Raw genomic sequence first — 17,678 nt, 5'->3', positions numbered from 1 at the left:
TTCATACTCACCAACCCGCAGTAGCAAGCGTGGTGTTTTAATGCTAAAAACCTTCAAACGAAGCCACAACGAATTATACATTGCCACATATAATGCCAGAACATTGTCGTCAAGACAAAAAATGCAAGAAATGGAAGAAGAGCTAGAAAAGATAAAATGGGATGTTGTGGGAGTGAGCGAAGTGAGAAAACCTGGAGAGGAATGCCTGAAATTACAATCAGGGCATACATTCTTCTACCGAGGAAGTGATAGTCAGATGCTGATGCACGGTGTCGGATTGTTCATAAACAAGCGGTGGTCGGATCGCATAACTCACACGAAAAGCATATCCGATCGAGTGATATACGTAAGCCTGAAGATAAATAACAGATACAGTGTCAAATTAATTCAGGTTTACGCACCCACGTCCACCCATGATGACGAAGAAGTAGAAAGATTCTATGAAGATGTCGAGAAAGCTCTGGACGAAAACCCATCACATTACCAATATCTCATCGGTGATTTCAATGCGAAGCTGGGAAAACGAGAAGAAGACTCCGAAGTTTCTATTGGCAGTTTTAGCAACGACCAAAGAAATGAGCGTGGAAATGTTTTACTCAACTTCCTACAGCAACACAATTTGTACGCAATGAATTCATTTTTTGCAGGAAAGCCTCAACGTAAATGGACTTGGGCTAGTGCAGATGGTGTAACGAAAAATGAGATCGATTACATCATAACTGGCTGTAAGTCAACCGTTAAGAACGTTACGGTCCTAAACAATTTTTCAACCGGTAGTGATCACCGAATGGTTCGTGCAAGAGTCACGTTAAATACCAGATTTCAAAGATCACAACTAGTTCAAAAAAGTGAAAGGATTGACGTACAACGGCTTTACACACAAAATGAAGAATTTGCTACGAAAATGACTGCCGAATTAGATAACGTCAACAATCAATGTGAAACATTGGACGAATTGAATACCAAAATCGTCGATACAATAATGGGTTTCATGAAATCCAAATGCAAATCCGTCCAAGGGAAAGAATCAAAACTCAGCAGAGAAACATTAGACCTGATCGCAAGCAGAGCAGAGTTGGTAAAAAACGGAGGACGAGATTCGGTGGAATACCGGAACTTGTCTAAAAGTATCAACAAAGCAAGGAGATCAGATGAAAGAAAATATAATGTCCAATTGGCTCAAAACATAATTGAAGCTAACTGTAATATGAAAGTCCTACGGAGAAAAATGACAAACGCCAAAAAAGAAATCTTCAAATTACGAGACAAAACAGGAACGATCCAAACGGATCGAAATGCGATATTAAACATTGCAACAGAATTTTATGAGAATTTGTTTTCTTCAGCAAGACAGAGCCCAACGGAAGAAACCGAAGATAGACCAATAATAAGAAACGTGGGATCGGAGGATATGCCCGACATAACTGTTGATGAAGTCAAGGCCGCAGTAGCCGAGATGAAAAACAAAAAGTCTCCAGGAGAAGATGGTGTTCCAGTGGAAGCCATTAAACTAGGTGGAGACTCCTTATATTGTCCTGAAATTTCGACGACATGAGTATCGGCGACTTCCTGAAGAAACGGCGAGTAGTCGCCGTTTCTTCAAGAAGTCGCTGTTTCTTCAGGAAGTCACCGTTTCTTCAGGAACTCGCCGTTTCTTCTCGTCGTTTCTTCAGAAAGTCACAGTTTCTTCAGGATGTCGCCGTTTTATGTAAAAAGCGCTGACTTTCTGTAAAAACGATGACTTCCTGAAGAAACAACGAGAAGAAACGGTGAATTCATAAGAAATAACAAGTTCCTGAAGAAACGGAGACGGAAGGTTCTAATCGTTCTTTCAGGAACTCACCATTTCTTCTCATCGTTTCTTCGGGAAATCAACGTTTCTTCATAAGGCCAAAAACCAAATTCTATCGTCTCTATATATGAAGTAGAAATTCTATCGTCTCTATACAGAAAGTCGATAATAAGCGATTTGGCGGTATCTTTTTGGCAGTAACTTTTTGGTTGTTGAATAGTCTTGCTGTAATAATCTTTCTGTATTGAATACCAACCATAAGGAAGTAATCCCTTTACGAATTTTCATTGTACATAAACAGCGTTTTAACACGCCGATCGATCCGGCCCATTGCCCCGGAGCGAAGCGGAGGGCCGCAATGCGAGCCGGGCGCCGGAACGGTGTCGGTAACTTAGGAGTTAATTTTTTTTCTCTCGCATCGTGTCATAATTAGTCACATAAAAGTGTTTTAAGACACCGAGCGATATGTTTCTGTGTTGTACTTGAGTTTTTTGATTTCTCCATATAAAAATGTATGTAAAATTAAGAAAAAGGCAGTAAAGCACAAAACAGAAAATGTGTCGGTTTTCAAAATTCAGAGCGTGTATATATAAAAAATGACACAGACTATTTATGACACGATGCGAGAGAAAAAAAATTAACTCCTAAGTTACCGACACCGTTCCGGCGCCCGGCTCGCATTGCGGCCCTCCGCTTCGCTCCGGGGCAATGGGCCGGATCGCTCGGCGTGTTAAAACGCTTTTTATGTGCAATGAATTACACGGACTATTTATGACACGATGCGAGAGAAAAAAAAAACTCCTAAGTTACCGACACCGTTCCGGCGCCCGGCTCGCATTGCAGCCCTCCGCTTCGCTACGGGGCAATGGGCCGGATCGCTCGGCGTATTAAAACGCTTTTTATGTGCAATGAAAATTGGTTTTCATGTTGTAAAAAGATGAATTCTGTAGTGATGAACTAAACTCCTTTACGTTACATTTCGTAAAAGGATGAATTCCATAGGAACCAACAAAACGCCTTTACGGCGAGACGAAAATTAGAGTTGATTTGGGATCTCAATAACAGCTGAATTAGTAATCTTGAGTTGAGATTGTCAACTGAACAATTTCTTGAAATCGAAATTTCATCTCAAATCAAGAATAAGCCACTGTACGTAGATTTTATTCATTTGAAATAAAATACAAAGCTTTTTATTTTATTTGTTTTAGTTGCTTGCAATCAGAGATTGAACGGTGAGATGCGTTGCTTCTGAAAGTCGTTGTTTCTTCTCGTCGTTTCTTCAGGAAGTCGACGGTTTCGAAGAAACGGTGACTTTCTGAAAAAATGGTGACATGTAAAGACGACTCTTCAGATTTTCTGATGAAACGGTGAGAAGAAACGGTGACTTCCTAAAGAAACGGTGACATCCTATAGAAATGGTGACTACCTGAAGAAACGATAACTTCCTGAAGAAACGACGAGAAGAAACGGCGACTATAGTGGCCGGTTCTTCTCGTCGTTTCTTCAGGAAGTCACGATTTCTTCTCGTTGTTTTTTCAGTAAGTCACCGTTTCTTCAAGATGTCACCGATACTCATGTCGTCGAAATTTCAGGACAATACTCCTTATTAAAGACAATCACGGCTTTGTTTAATCAATGTCTCCAATGGGAAGAAGTACCAGAAGCTTGGGAAAATGCGGTAATTACATTGCTGCATAAAAAAGGAGACATAACAAAGCTGGAAAATTACCGACCCATAAGCCTATTGTCAACACTCTACAAGTTGTTTATGAAAATCATTACGAAGAGGAACACTAACAAGTTCGACTTCTACCAACCTGTTGAACAAGCTGCTTTCAGATCTGGTTTCAGCACAAACGACCATTTGCAAGTGATGAGAACGCTTATTGAGAAGTGTCGTGAATACAACATCGACATAGTCTTGCTATTCATAGACTTCGAAAAAGCTTTCGATTCAGTGGAAACATGGTCGATATTGGACGCATTAGACGAATGTAGAGTAGACTCAAGGTACTCCAACACAATTCGATATGTGTACAAAAATGCTACTTCATGTATAAAACTTCATAAGAGCACGGAGAAATTCAGAATTGGCCGAGGTGTAAGGCAGGGTGACACCATTTCACCGAAATTATTCACGGCGATTCTGCAGAGTGTTTTTAGGAAGTTAAACTGGAGTAAAATGGGAATAAAGATAAATGGAGAGTACCTGAGCAATCTCCGCTTCGCTGATGACATTGTACCGATAGCAGCGAATCTAGGTCAGGCTCAGCTTATGCTACAACAGTTAAGTGAAGAGGCAAACAAAGTTGGCCTCAAGATGAACTTATCGAAAACAAAAGTCATGACCAACATCGGGGACGATAGAGAAATCAAAATTGGTGACACTGTCATTGAACGAGTCGACAGCTACGTATATCTAGGACATAAGCTGAAGTTAGGTCTGGACAACCAAACTGCAGAAATAAGACGTAGGATTGGTCTTGCATGGGCAGCGTTCGGAAAACTCAGACTAATTTTCAAAAGCAAAATGAATAATAGTCTGAAACGCAAAGTTTTCGACACTTGTGTCCTTCCAGTGCTCACTTATGGAGCGGAAACGTTAACTTTAACGAAAGCATCCGAAGAAAAATTGAGAGTGACACAAAGAGCCATGGAACGGAGTATGCTTGGAATAACACTCAGAGACAGAATGACGAATCAATGGATTCGACAACAAACCAGGGTCGTTGATGTCATGGAAAGAATAGCATCTCTGAAATGGAGCTGGGCGGGACATATTGCAAGAAGGACAGACGAACGTTGGACCAAAAAGATCATGAACTGGCGACCATATAAAAGACGAGCTATAGGTAGACCACCAGAGAGATGGACAAACGGAATTAAGAATATTGCAGGTACAAACTGGCAGCAAATGGCAATGGATCGTACGAAATGGAAAGAAGTTGGAGAGGCCTACATCCAGCAGTGGATAGAAACAGGCTGAAAAAGAAGAAGAAGAAGAAGATTTCCAATAGCAACAAATTACTCGGGCAGTACTTTTAATCTTTTGGCAGTAAATTTAATTTGGCGGCAGTAAAATTTGAAAATTCAATATTTAGGCTGTAAGTTCGAATTTTCGGCAGAGCTAACAAACTACTACAATTTATTATAGAACGATGACAAGACTTCACAATTTTGAAATAGCGCAGGACCATTTTTTGCTGAAACCAGCATTTCCACAAAATAATTAAAAAGTCATCCAATTGCCAGCCCCCGCATTCGCGAAATTGAATTTAATGCTGCCAAAAATTATTTACAATGTTGCATGAGAAAATTGATGCCATTTAAAATCTGTTGTCAAATGTAAATCAATTTCCGTGTCGATACCAGATTTAAAATCACGCATCTCCGACAAACACCTCGACATGCAGTGTGAAATTCCAAACTATGATATTTTGCAAATCCTGAATGGCCATACCCCAAACAATCTTTCTAAAACACTATTCTGACAGAATTCTCCATGACTGTATCACCTCCAGTCCAAGCTCTCATAGGCTCATTTTTTTGAGATAATGTAAAAAAGATGTAGAAGATACACCCTGATCTACACTGAGAAAAAAGTTGACGGTTGCGTCCCCAGGTAATGTAATTTTTCATACAAAAATCACATTATCTGTGACAGGTAATGCTGTTTTTGTATGAGAAATTACATTACCTGGGGAAAGATTATCTGTCACAGAAAATAATCTGAAAACTTTTTTGTCAGTGTACATTTTTGTACAGAACAGATTAAGACACCCACGAAGGCGGGTGACACACAAATATTGACAAATAGATACATTTTGTTGAACATACTCATTAGGGGTGTGCGATGGTTCGGGATCAGGATGGAAGGGGTCCAAAAAAAATTCTTACCATCCCTAGATGTCAAAAAGTGATTTAATTTTTTTTTTTAAATTCATTAACAACTTGCGCAAATTCACTGAAGCTGAATTTACGACTACTGGTAAAATCTCATATTTCGACATCTACCAACAATATGCTGCGAGATATTTTTTGCCCTAATTAGTGTTTTTCTACTAATTAGAGTCCAATAAAACAGAAAATGTTTAAATTGGAAACATTTGGCCGAAGCAAAAAATCACCGGCAACATTCCCAACAATTTAAGCCCATTTGAGCAATAATCGAATAATTTTCTATGTCGATTACAGAATTTTCAAGTTTAAAATTTACTCAATTTTCCATAGTTGGCGAACTTTGACGACACACCAAACATAATGCTTCGGCCAAATGTTTCCAATTTAAACATTTTCTGTTTTATTGGACTCTAATTAGTAGAAAAACACTAATTAGGGCAAAAAATATCTCGCAGCATATTGTTGGTAGAGGTCGAAATATGAGATTTTACCAGTAGTCGCAAATTCAGCTTCAGTGAATTTGCGCAAGTTGTTAATGAATTTTAAAAAAATTTTAAAATCACTTTTTGACATCTAGGGATGGTAAGAATTTTTTGTGGACCCCGTCCATCCTGATCCCCGAACCATCGCACACCCCTAATAAAACGATTCCTTTATTATCATCCCTTGACTTGAAGAAAAAACGAGCTATCAGAACAGTCGGAGCGTTTGCTGCGACTGAGCCCCGTTCGAACCCGTATATCTGTTGCGTACGTGACCCTAGTGCGTCTGTCACCCTAATTTGACCGTTAGCATATTGCGCCCGTTAATGTAGTTAAAGTAAAATTATTATGAAATGTGTACATCTTAGAAATTGCGCATAGTGCAATCACAAAGCCCCGTACGACGTTCCTTTCAAATGTAACAAAAATAGCCCTAAAATTGTAATTTATTGAGTATAAATTCACGTAGGGCCTTAGTATCGGCCTCAGTCCGAGGTAGAGGTGTGCGCCGACACGCCGCCGATAGAAACTTTCGTCAATTTTGCGCCGCCGATCGTAATCTTTGACTAAATTTGTATGGAAAGTTACGCCGCCGATCAATATTTTTCCATTTTCACGCCGCGCCGATGAGAAAAAATTGACCGGCGCACACCTCTAGTCCGAGGACCCAAATTAAAAAATTTTTAAACAACATTCTAGTCGGCCTTCGATTACCTTCCAAATGAAACAAAAATTACGAAAAACGGATGAAATTTACTCGAGTTATATGCAAAAAACGCTTAGGTTCCTAGTACCGGCCTTAGCCCAAGGACCCAAATTTAATTTTTTTCAACAACATTCTATTCGGTGTTCGATTACCTTTCAACTACAACAAAAATTAGGAAAAACGGATGAAATTTACTCGAGTTATATGCAAGATACACATAGGGCCCTAGTAACAGCCCTAGTCCAAGGACCCAAATTTTTTTGTTTTTCAACAACATTCTATTCGGTGTTCGGTTATCCTTCAAATGAAACAAAAATTAGGAAAAACGGATCAAATTTACTCGAGTTCTATGTAAAATACACATAGGGCTGAGTAGCCTTTCACTTCTAGGGACCTAACTCACGGTCCACTCACCCGATTTAAAAAAAAATAACTTGTTTTTCCTGAATTGGTATCGACAATACCTATCATTTGCCGTGTCATACATTTCCATCGTTTATTTTGTCATAGATATCACCAAAAGACCTTAAATCACTCACGAAGGGCCGACCCGAATATTCCCATCTTCGAACTTAACCTTACTTAATAACGGGCCTAAAAACAGTTTTTATCAAGTTGACATTTCATACAATTTGTAATGAGTATGTTCAACACAATGTATCTATTTGTCAATATTTGTGTGTCACCCGCCTTCGTGATCAACTCAGAAGTTTCTTAACCTGTTCTTTCAGAACCTTGGACATTATTAGAATAGTATTAGTAGAATTAAACGAAAATCCCTTTCTCAACTCATTGACGAAAAGTAAAACTTTTGTTGTCTTTATTGAGAAAAACGTCGTATACAACTGGGTGATAAATGTTTTTTAGTCAAACGATGTGTATTGCCGCACTCGGTAAGCGCGCTCGACACGTCTAGTTCCTAAAAAAGCATTTATCACTCGGTGACATAAATAACTATTTCATTTGAGCTTTAGTTTCCAAACAATTTTGAAATTTTGTTCACTTCAATCTAGTTATCTAGGTGGTAGATATGTCGTATTTCAATTATATCGGTTGCAGGAGGTATCATTTGCAACACGTTTCGAAATGTTATATTTTCAGCACACATTCGTATTCAGCATACTCGCTACGCTCGCTGAAAAAATTACATTTCCAAATCTTGGTGCACACGACACTATTTAATGACTAAAGCGAAGAGTTTGAAACAAAAATCTAATTATAAAATTGATTAACTTCTGTTAGTAAAATAAAAATGATGACAATGCTATTGATGATTGGGTTAGAATCTAACCATTAGATACAATTTTCAGCCTCGTCTCACACTAAATGACAATGAGTGAAATATTTGAAGAAGAAGTAGAAAAATGGTGCAATTGAGTTTTCAATTTTCTTTGTTGTTTTTAAGGACGTAAGGGCGTAGAAAACTTTTGAAAATTTTTAATTTTTCGAAATCCAAAACAAAATTAGAGAGCGTCAAATTGACACTTTCTCAATCGCTTTTCATTACGAATTTTCAAAGGAAACAATGGAGTCCTTTTGGTGGTTTGTTGCATCAAAGAATCGATTTTGTAGTTGTGGTCATAAACAAAGAGACAAAGTTAAATCGACTCTGTTGAGCCAACTCTACAAAACCGAACTTGAATCATCGTCAATAACATCTGTGGCACACATAAAAACTACAAGAAAATTTTTGGGGTGTAGCTCCGTAAATGTAAACACATAACACAGCTTAGCATTTAGACGAGAGATTAAACATTAAAACATTTAGCGCATTTGGATGATTGCTTTCAGTTTTTTTTTGTTGTTTGACTGATTGTCAGTCACCCTTACCAGTCGTGTTGCGATTATAATAATCGCTTGATGTTCCAGTAGGATGTTGCATATTATTGAACATCATACCATAGGCACCGGTATCTGTCCCACCATACGGTCGTGATGGTGATCCTGTGGATTAATTTAACAATTTTTTCACTTTAAAATAAAGAAGACAGTCAGTTATTTGTATGAATGTGTGTATGTGGATGAGAGGGTGTTGAATCAGGTTGATGATGATTATCGTAGCGACGAGGGTCGATGAATTTTTTTATTTTTTTTTAGCAAAAGATCGGAGAAACTTTTTATTTTTATTTTTAAGAGCTGAAAGTTGATAAACAAAAATTTCATGTATGCGAAAAACAACAATAATTGCCAACACCGATTTTTCCTTATATTTCGCCCATATAATCAGCGTCACATGAGCGAAATCACAAATGACGTTAATTATGCACACTTTGGATGTGGTACAGTGTTAATCCAGACACTAACAAGAAGCGACTCGACGAATTTTTCACTTACCAGGCAAATGTTGTGTAGCTTGTGGAACGCTCGTTTGACGAAGCAGACGAAGCTCTGACATAGGATTTTTGTAGATGGTTGAGGTGAACTGATTTTGTGTTGGACTTGGCGGCCCCGGAAATCCATCGGTGAACGAATTTTGTCTGGTAGCAGTTGCACCCGGCGAATTGATGGAACGTTGCCGTTGCGCTTGATACGGTTGACGTTGATTGGGATAATTAGCGGGGCTGACGTTCTGTGATATCTGTGACGATGAACAATGTAAATAAAATGGTTCGGTATTGGTGGGTTACTGATCTACTTGTAATTGTGCATTTAGCATCGGGTTTTGTTGTTGTTGCATGGACAATCTTGGGTTCGATGCGGTAGGATTCATTCCGGCCATATGTGGCTGTTTTCCAGCGGAACTCCATTGTTGTTGTTGTTGTGTTTGTTGCAATGGGGATTGCTGAAAAGATTACAGTGTTTAGTCAAGCGCGTCAAACACTATTTCAAACTAAGAAGTGATGAAAAATACACACCTGATGCTGTTGAGGTTGATTCGGTTGAGTTTGGGCATTCGGATTACTCTGAGAAAATGTAGGTGTTCTTGGCGACAATTGTGGGTTGCTACTCGTTTTAGCGCCCGCTTGGAAGGACATTTGTTGCTGATTTAGTATTTGTTGTTGTTGAGGCGACAGTCGTACTTGCCCGTTGTTGCCAAATTGTTGATACCCAACTAAAAAACAAGTGACACGTAAGCATTAATCGGTCATTGAGTTTCAGATTCATACCGGAATTCGGTTGAGGACTGAATTGAGCCCTTTGTTGATTCGGACTGAGCTGCATCATGTTTGGAGTGAAACCTGGACTTAATTGAGAATCAGGAACCACGTTGTTGCTCCTTTGTAGTGAAACATTTGGCGGCACATTGTTTAGCAGCGACTCATAGTTCGTTATACCTGTAAAGTGTACAAATGTAGTGCGCTACTTCATCAGGATTTCTGTACAACTTACATAGTTCAGCGCCAGCAGTTGCATTCGAAGGAACAACCAACGACTGTTTCTGTTGCTGTTGTAATAGACGCTCTTTTTGCTCTTTTTGTAGAGCGAAGAGCTCTTTTTGTTGTTGCTGTTGCTGTAATGCTCTTTAAATAGCGTAAAAATTTATTGTTTAATAAACAGAATTAACATTTTAACTTAAATCACTCATACAACCACACTGCTTGTATACGTCTTCAGATATAGGTTTCATAGTCAGACGCACGATCGTGGTGGTGGTCAAATAAGTATAAGATAAGCAGTAGGATTGCTTAAAGAGGCATAGGTGCGCGGAGGCCTTTACACACTTTGAAATAATTTTTAACACAGCGTCACTTATGGCACGACAGAGTAAAGTAAATCAGGCAGGCTGGCATGAACCACAGCAGATGGCAATGTCTCAATGCAAACTATCCTACACTTGTTCATGGAAAGTTTTGCAGCTATCTTGTGTAAGAGGCCAGCGGAAGCAACTGAAGATGGTCAGTCCACTCTGACCTGTGACCGCCGCTAGTTCTCGAGGTCGAAACAGCTTTTCTTTTTTCTTTTTTGCCACTTTACGTGATGTGCGCGAAAGGGAAAAGCTATAGCTCAACTTTCAATTAGGGAGGGAAAGTGAAAAGTCTAGGCTACGTGTGAATTTTTGTTGCTTCATTTGTAGCCTACATTTAGGCGGAAATAAATATTATGTACGTATGACAAAGCGGTCGAGGCTTGCCGAGACGGCTTTTCATACGTGCATATTCTTTTTTATCGCATAAGCGAAAACGAGACAACAAGATATGCGAATGACACTTTGACAATTTACAGAAGTATAATGTTTGTTTATATATCCTAGGTGAATAATTTTTTCGGGGAATCACACCGCGTATGCGATAAAATATTCGTTTTTTGATGATTAGTGCAAGCACACAACAAAGTAACATCTCTAGAGGTGAAATATTTTACTTTTTGTGCCTTGGGATCATAATTCGACGCAGTTATTTCGTCACGGCAACTACGATCGAAAAGTTCGATGTTTTGGAACTGCATTTGCGTCCAAAAAAGTAACTTTTAGAATGCGGCCGAGAGGGGATTTTGTGCTTTTTTCATCTTAATTCTCAGAAATTGGCAACGTTTATGTGTAAAATTCAAAAAAAAAAAATGATTTTACCGTGTTTGACCGTGTAAAACGTATGAAAAATAAGCTTTTACGTCAGGTCTACATCAAGAATGAAACACATTTGACAGATGGCTCATACATTTTATGTCAACATTTTCCAATCATTTTGCGCCCAATATCCCACATTCCCCGGAGTCAGAACAGGCCTAATGATCTATTTTTCAGATATTTTCACGAACTGTGTGTTGGACATCTCTCATACATAAGTGATCAGTGGAAGCGGTTGATCGATTGCAACTGGATTTTTAACCAAAAATTTGCTAAACAAAATTTCTTTCTCACCTTGTTTGCTGAAATTGTAGTCGATGTTGAGGACTCGGATTCGAAACAATTTGTTGTCGTACCTGTCGATTGTTGTAGTTAGGGGGTTGTGGAAAGTTCTAAAAGAAAACTTTATCAGAACTAATTTGCTTATGAATTAATTACATTTGACCTACCTGTTGGTTGTTTGGTTGTTGAGACGCTATCGAATGTAAATTTCCAGATTGAATTGGGTACGCAGGTGGACTGCCAGAATAATTTATTCGTCCAGCTGCATCTGAAATTAAAGAGCACAAAACAGCATAACATATGGTTCGCTGAAACAAAATATTCCCGTTGTTCACTTACTGTCGGCACTTGTACATCCAACAGCCTTTTCACATTCAATCAAGGATTTCGTAATTTCTGTGATGGCAATAGCTTCGTCTTGTTGTTGCTGTTGCTGGGTAGCGATATTATTTCGTGACTGTTCCAGCTCGATGTAAATGTTCAATATATCCGATAATTCAGGATCACATTCAGATTGTTGCTGATTAGGAGGTACAGAAGGTGAAGAGCCGTATAATGGTTGATCGACATGAAAGGGTTGTTGTCGAATTGAGCCTAAGTGCTGTTGCATAAGCTTGGAAAGTAACAAAGTTATGGGTTACGTTGCACAAATGTTAATCAACACTTTTCGTACCTGATTTTTATTTATATCTTGAGTTGGCATTTGTTGGTTGAGGTTGAGGTAGATGTCGGAAGGCTTATGTATTTGTTGTTGTTGTGGTCGTATGCCAGCATTCATTTGAATACGGTTATGATGCATCATTTGCTGTTGCTGCTGTGATTGCATCTGTTTACCACCACCTGTACGAGTTTGTGGAATATCCGGAATAGTTTTAACACGAGGAGCTGGAAATGATGCTGGCGCTCTTGATGGATTCGATAACAATGACGCAAGCATTTTGTTCTTTTCACGTAGCTTCGACGGTTTGTTTTCCGGTCTTTTATCAGTTGAACCATCATCAGTCTCACTATGTGATCGATCACGAACACCATAATCACTTCCTTGAATTTGCAACTTTTGTATGAGTGCAGCATCGCCAATGTTGTGCTTCTTCATGCTATCACCTTTCTGTAATTGTTTGAGAAGTTCACTGGAAGGAGCGAGACCACATCTTGCGTCAGATCCGTCATCTTCATCACTTTTTTCATTCAATAATTGCAGCAACATATTGTTGCCGGTGTTTTTGCTTTCATGTCTTTGACGTTGAGCTGGCTGTGTTAAACGTGGAGGTGTTTGATTAAATTTGTTGTCCTTATCCTCATCAGCATTCAAAAGTCCTTTAAGAATTTTGTTTGCACTTCGTTGCTCTAGCTCTGGATCTGAAGAAGAGGTATTTGAGTGAGGTCGTTTCGTTGTTAACAACAGACGTAATCTTTCGGAATCATGATTACTTTGTTGTTGCTGTTGATTTGATTGTTGTTGCTGTTGCTGCATAAGAATTTGATCCTTCACTGCGTCTTTGTCATCAAATGTGAGGTATGAATAAGAGCTGTAACCACTTGTGTTATTGTTATTTATGTTGTTGTTATTGTTGTTGTTATTATTATTGTTGCTCGGACTGGGTTGTCCAGCATTCGAATGATACGAGGTCAACGGAGAAGGGCAAATGGATGCAGCTGGACTAAATGCTGGTACCGATGGCGGACGAGGTGTACTAACTGGAGTAACACTTGTTCTCGAATCTGGTCTATGATCCCATCCACCGCCAACCGGATCGATGTCAAATGTATCCATTAATGGGAAGTCAAACGAATCCGAATATAAATTATCGGTTGGTGGACTCGAAAAAGATGAAACCGAACTATTCGCTCGAGCTGTCTTAAATGGTGCCATCGTTCCATTGCCGTTGCCATTGATAACGCTCGTCATCAATGGGCCACCCATGCCGAACGATGACGATGATGACGAATGACTGGTACCAGGTAACGATAATGTCGTGTTACAGGACATTGTTTCGAGCGATACCACCTCATTATCACTTAAAATGGTATTCACAGACATAATGAATTCACTTTCACGCTGTCCTCGAAATAATCTAGAATTGGCTTTCACGTGAACGTACTTATCCGGACCACCAATGCGTAATCGATACGGTGAGGACATAGCCAACGTTAATTGCTTCACTTCATTTATATGTGCCTCGAGCCGAGGCAGATCTTGGATATGACACAAATCCATAATTGTTTTTGGAGTATCTTTGGTTAAATTAGAGGCATACACATTTCTTAAACCCTGAGCGTTTACATTTATGATATTACCGTTTGTGTCGATTTTTAATGTAAATTGTTCAATACTACGTTGCTGCATAGTTGATTCAATTGGTAGCTCGTCTTCAGGTCGTGTAATCAAGCACAAAACTGGTGAACTGTCATCACCGGTATCTATCAGAAAGTTGTGGATTAGTTTTGTAAAAACAATTGTTTCATGAATGAAATACCAACAAAAGTATCTGACAAGGATACATAAACAAACCTTTGTTAAATGGTGCCGCAAATATAACAAGTTCTTCGTATTTGTCTTGTCGTTGTTGCTTCTGTTCCATCGTCTCATTAGCACCGTCTGGATGTTTAACTAGCATACGTATTCTCGACTTTATTGGTCGCTTGGTTGGTTGTCCATCATCTTGATCCCATCCAAGGGCAAATGACATATTATTCAATGTCGGACTCAATTTGGCATGGTCGCCAGGATGCAGGTACGAATAAATTGGTTGCTTTTGCAAATCGACTTGGGTGAAACCAATCAAATCTTTAATATTTTCGGTGACCGTTTCGATGATTCCTTCAGCATTGATTTTAAGCAATGCCCAACCTGATGAAGAGATGTAATGTTCGACGGCTTCAAAGTACGCGGATATTTCAGGATTTTGACCGTTCACAGACGGTTCGGGTAATGGTGGTTCCGTTGACGACACTTCACCCTGTTGTACAGGATGCACAGTACATGAATCAGCACAATTTGGGGGACATTTAGTGCAGCGGGCGGCTAATTCGCGTGAACCTTTTTCAAGCAGTTGGCAGTACTGAAATAAAAACAAAACGATTTGAGTAAAAACAAGACAATTTCATTTGCAAACGTGTTGAAATAGTTTCTCTTATAAAAAATATCAGCTTTACCGTAGGTCTAACAGCAGTGTTCTGATTATATTTTTATTGTCTTATAAATATCGATAACAACTGCAGTTTTGTTGAAAAAATATTGATATTTACAAGAAAAAAGCAATTTTTCGTTATCTGTGAAACTTGCGCGCTCAAAAGATATGATATGCACTTCATAATCGTGAGACATAGTCGAACTATTGTTTATTAACAATGCGTAGGAGATTACAAACACATTAGTCGATAATAACTGTAAAGTTACGTACACCTAAATGAACTGTCAACTGCTCATTGTAGAAACACACATGTTGTTTGACAGCTGCTGTATTGTGACATTGACAGATGATCGTCTGACAGATGATGTTTTTGAATTGACCAATACAATAAAAATATTGTTATTTTATGAACGTGACAAGAACTGCCATCTTAATTGCAAATGAGAAGTAAAAAAACCGAATAAATCTGAAAACTATGTTCTTTCCAGTGGTGAATACTAACGGCAGCTTCACACTTAAAGAAATCTATCCGTTTTCATTGTGCTTACGTGTACGTTTACTTGACAGGTGCGTTTAAACAATGGAGCACATGTTATAGAAGGAATGGGCTAACATTTGAACGCATCTGTCGAATAAGCGGAGACATAAACGGGATTAAAAAAAGAGAGATATTTTTGAGTGCGAAGCCGCCGTAAACGATGACAATCAGCTGATGTCAGAAAGCTGGGCGCGAAAACACGTCGAATCCATTCGATATCTCAAATTTTTGTATGAGAATTAACATTCAACGCGTGATATCCCTGTTGTTGATAAAGTTTAAGGGGCAGTTTTTGTTCTGTTTGTATCTTTGTACGCAAAAATTGTATGCAACAAAAATTTGTCCCAAAAAAACATAGAAAGACAACTTGTGTCACGCCCAGCATGATAATGTTTTAAACGAGCCGTCAGAACAGTCGGAGCGTTTGCTGCGACTGAGCCCCGTACGAACCCGTACATCTATTGCGCACATGACCCTAGTTCGACCGTAGCCCTACTCTTCCCGTAAACGTCGGTAAAGTAAAATTATTATGAAATTTGTACGTCTTAAAAATTGCGCATATCGCAATTACGAAGCCCCGTACGATGTTCCTTTCAAACGTAACACAAATTTCAAATTGACCTACAATTTCCTCAGTCCTATATTAACCTATGTTTACCTATAAATAAACAATTTACTGATAAATATGCTAGTATATAGCTCAAAAACTATCTATACCATTATATAGCTCAATATACTATATTAGATATCCATATTTGGGATCCTTGAAACACCACACAAACATACCCAATCACTTCCCACTGATCAATAACTTTGTAAGAAATATTTTCACCGATTTATATTGTTTTTACAAAAATCCAAAATGGCGTCCGACGGCCATTTTGTTAGGAGGTGGAAAGTAGTACGGCTGCTTTACATTCGTTAGTACCTTTCAAACAAAAAAACATTCATGAAATTTGGTCAAATTTTACTCGAGATATTAACAAAAAACACCACCTTCACTCTACGGCCGAGTAGCCTCATATAAGCTCACTCCAAGAGACCTAGCTCACGCTCCGGTGAACCGAATTTCATGAACTTTTTTTTTCCCTGATTGGTACGGTCAATACCTATCTAATCAAGCAAAATCTATCTAAATCCGTTCAAATTTGGCCAACGTTCAAGCAAAAACGGGTTGCCGCCCTGTACCTAGTTCACACCAAGGGGTCTAACTCACGAGTCGGTCATCCAATTTCCATAAACTTTTCTTTCGTCGATCGGTATTGTAAATACCTTTCATTTGACGCATCACTTACAAGTGTAGCCTTTAAATGGCTAGAGATATCTTCGGAAAACGTTAAATCACTTATGGGGCCCCAGCTCGGGAGGGGTTGACCCAAAATCGCCCATCTTCGAACTTAGCCTCACTATTTTGACTATCTTTCAGGGAAAAAAAAATTTGAAATCGGATTTGATTTACTCAAGATATCGACGTGACAGACAGACGGACAGACGGCCCAAATTTTTATTGCGGATTCGTCATCTATGAACATAGGCAAACACTTTGCCCTTACCGTCTGCTTCGAATTCTATCAATTACACACGGCATCGTAATCCTATAAGCCCCTTCGTACTTCGTACGGGGCTAAAAAGGTATTCATTATCTAGTCTTGAGATTGAAATTATAATACAAGTGTTAGGGCACTACCCTCAAAAGTGTCTTTCCGTCCATAGGTTTGTTCCAAGGTTATAGGAATTGTCAAATTACTGTCAAAGTTCATTTATAAAGATATAACCTCATCAATATTAATTTATATAAAAACCGATATCTATACATCATTTTCATGACCTTGTAAGCGTCAGACACGATCCCAGCTGTCGGACATGTCGAAAAATATCGAATGAATTGAACGAACGATTTTAATGCAAAAATTAGTAAATTGAACGCAGTTAACGTTAATAAATTGAGGTTAAGAACTACTTAACGAGAAATTAAGTAGAGTTACGTTGACGAGTACCGTATAATGAAAATGATCTCTGGATAAAATCGTGTTCGTTCGGCCAGTGAAAATTCATGTTTACAGTTATTTGGAACAAACCTATACAAATGGAGGCTACGGGAGGGTATCATTATCATATAAAAACTGTCCGTCTGTACGTCTACTCTAACTATAACCTTTTTTTGCTCGTTTAATATAGTGGAAAAAATGAAATAAATTTTGCAGGCACTAAGCTACTGTTGTTAGTGTTTAAAACTTCTACAATATTTTAATGCAACCCATGTATAGTTACGTACTCTGATAAATTTATCAGTCGTTTGCATTTTTGCTTGACATATCTAACAACATAATACAGCTTGCT

The 17,678-nt window shown here is 38.7% G+C and overlaps 1 protein-coding gene across 4 annotated transcripts in view; it reads right to left on the bottom strand.

Moving 5' to 3' along the window:
- The window catches only part of LOC119071459 (putative uncharacterized protein DDB_G0271606), a 212,140-nt gene that overhangs the window by 5,485 nt on the left and 188,977 nt on the right, over positions 1-17,678 (bottom strand). For 3 of the 4 annotated variants that reach the window (XM_037176312.1, XM_037176311.1, XM_037176315.1), the window contains exons 5-15: positions 14,179-14,728; positions 12,340-14,087; positions 12,006-12,279; positions 11,834-11,934; positions 11,679-11,776; positions 10,211-10,341; positions 9,988-10,155; positions 9,736-9,932; positions 9,516-9,662; positions 9,215-9,458; positions 8,711-8,824 (exon numbers count right to left, since the gene is read on the bottom strand). In XM_037176312.1, coding sequence (XP_037032207.1) covers positions 8,711-8,824; positions 9,215-9,458; positions 9,516-9,662; positions 9,736-9,932; positions 9,988-10,155; positions 10,211-10,341; positions 11,679-11,776; positions 11,834-11,934; positions 12,006-12,279; positions 12,340-14,087; positions 14,179-14,728 — 3,772 coding nt within the window. The remainder of the gene's footprint in view (positions 1-8,710; positions 8,825-9,214; positions 9,459-9,515; positions 9,663-9,735; positions 9,933-9,987; positions 10,156-10,210; positions 10,342-11,678; positions 11,777-11,833; positions 11,935-12,005; positions 12,280-12,339; positions 14,088-14,178; positions 14,729-17,678) is intronic. The other variant, XM_037176314.1, reaches the window with a different exon arrangement.

This window comes from Bradysia coprophila (genome assembly GCF_014529535.1).
Source record: "Bradysia coprophila strain Holo2 chromosome IV unlocalized genomic scaffold, BU_Bcop_v1 contig_5, whole genome shotgun sequence".
NCBI classification, from domain to species: Eukaryota; Metazoa; Arthropoda; class Insecta; order Diptera; family Sciaridae; genus Bradysia; species Bradysia coprophila.
The sequence above is the reverse complement of the archived record's forward strand: the minus strand, read 5'-3'. Positions and strand labels throughout refer to the sequence as shown.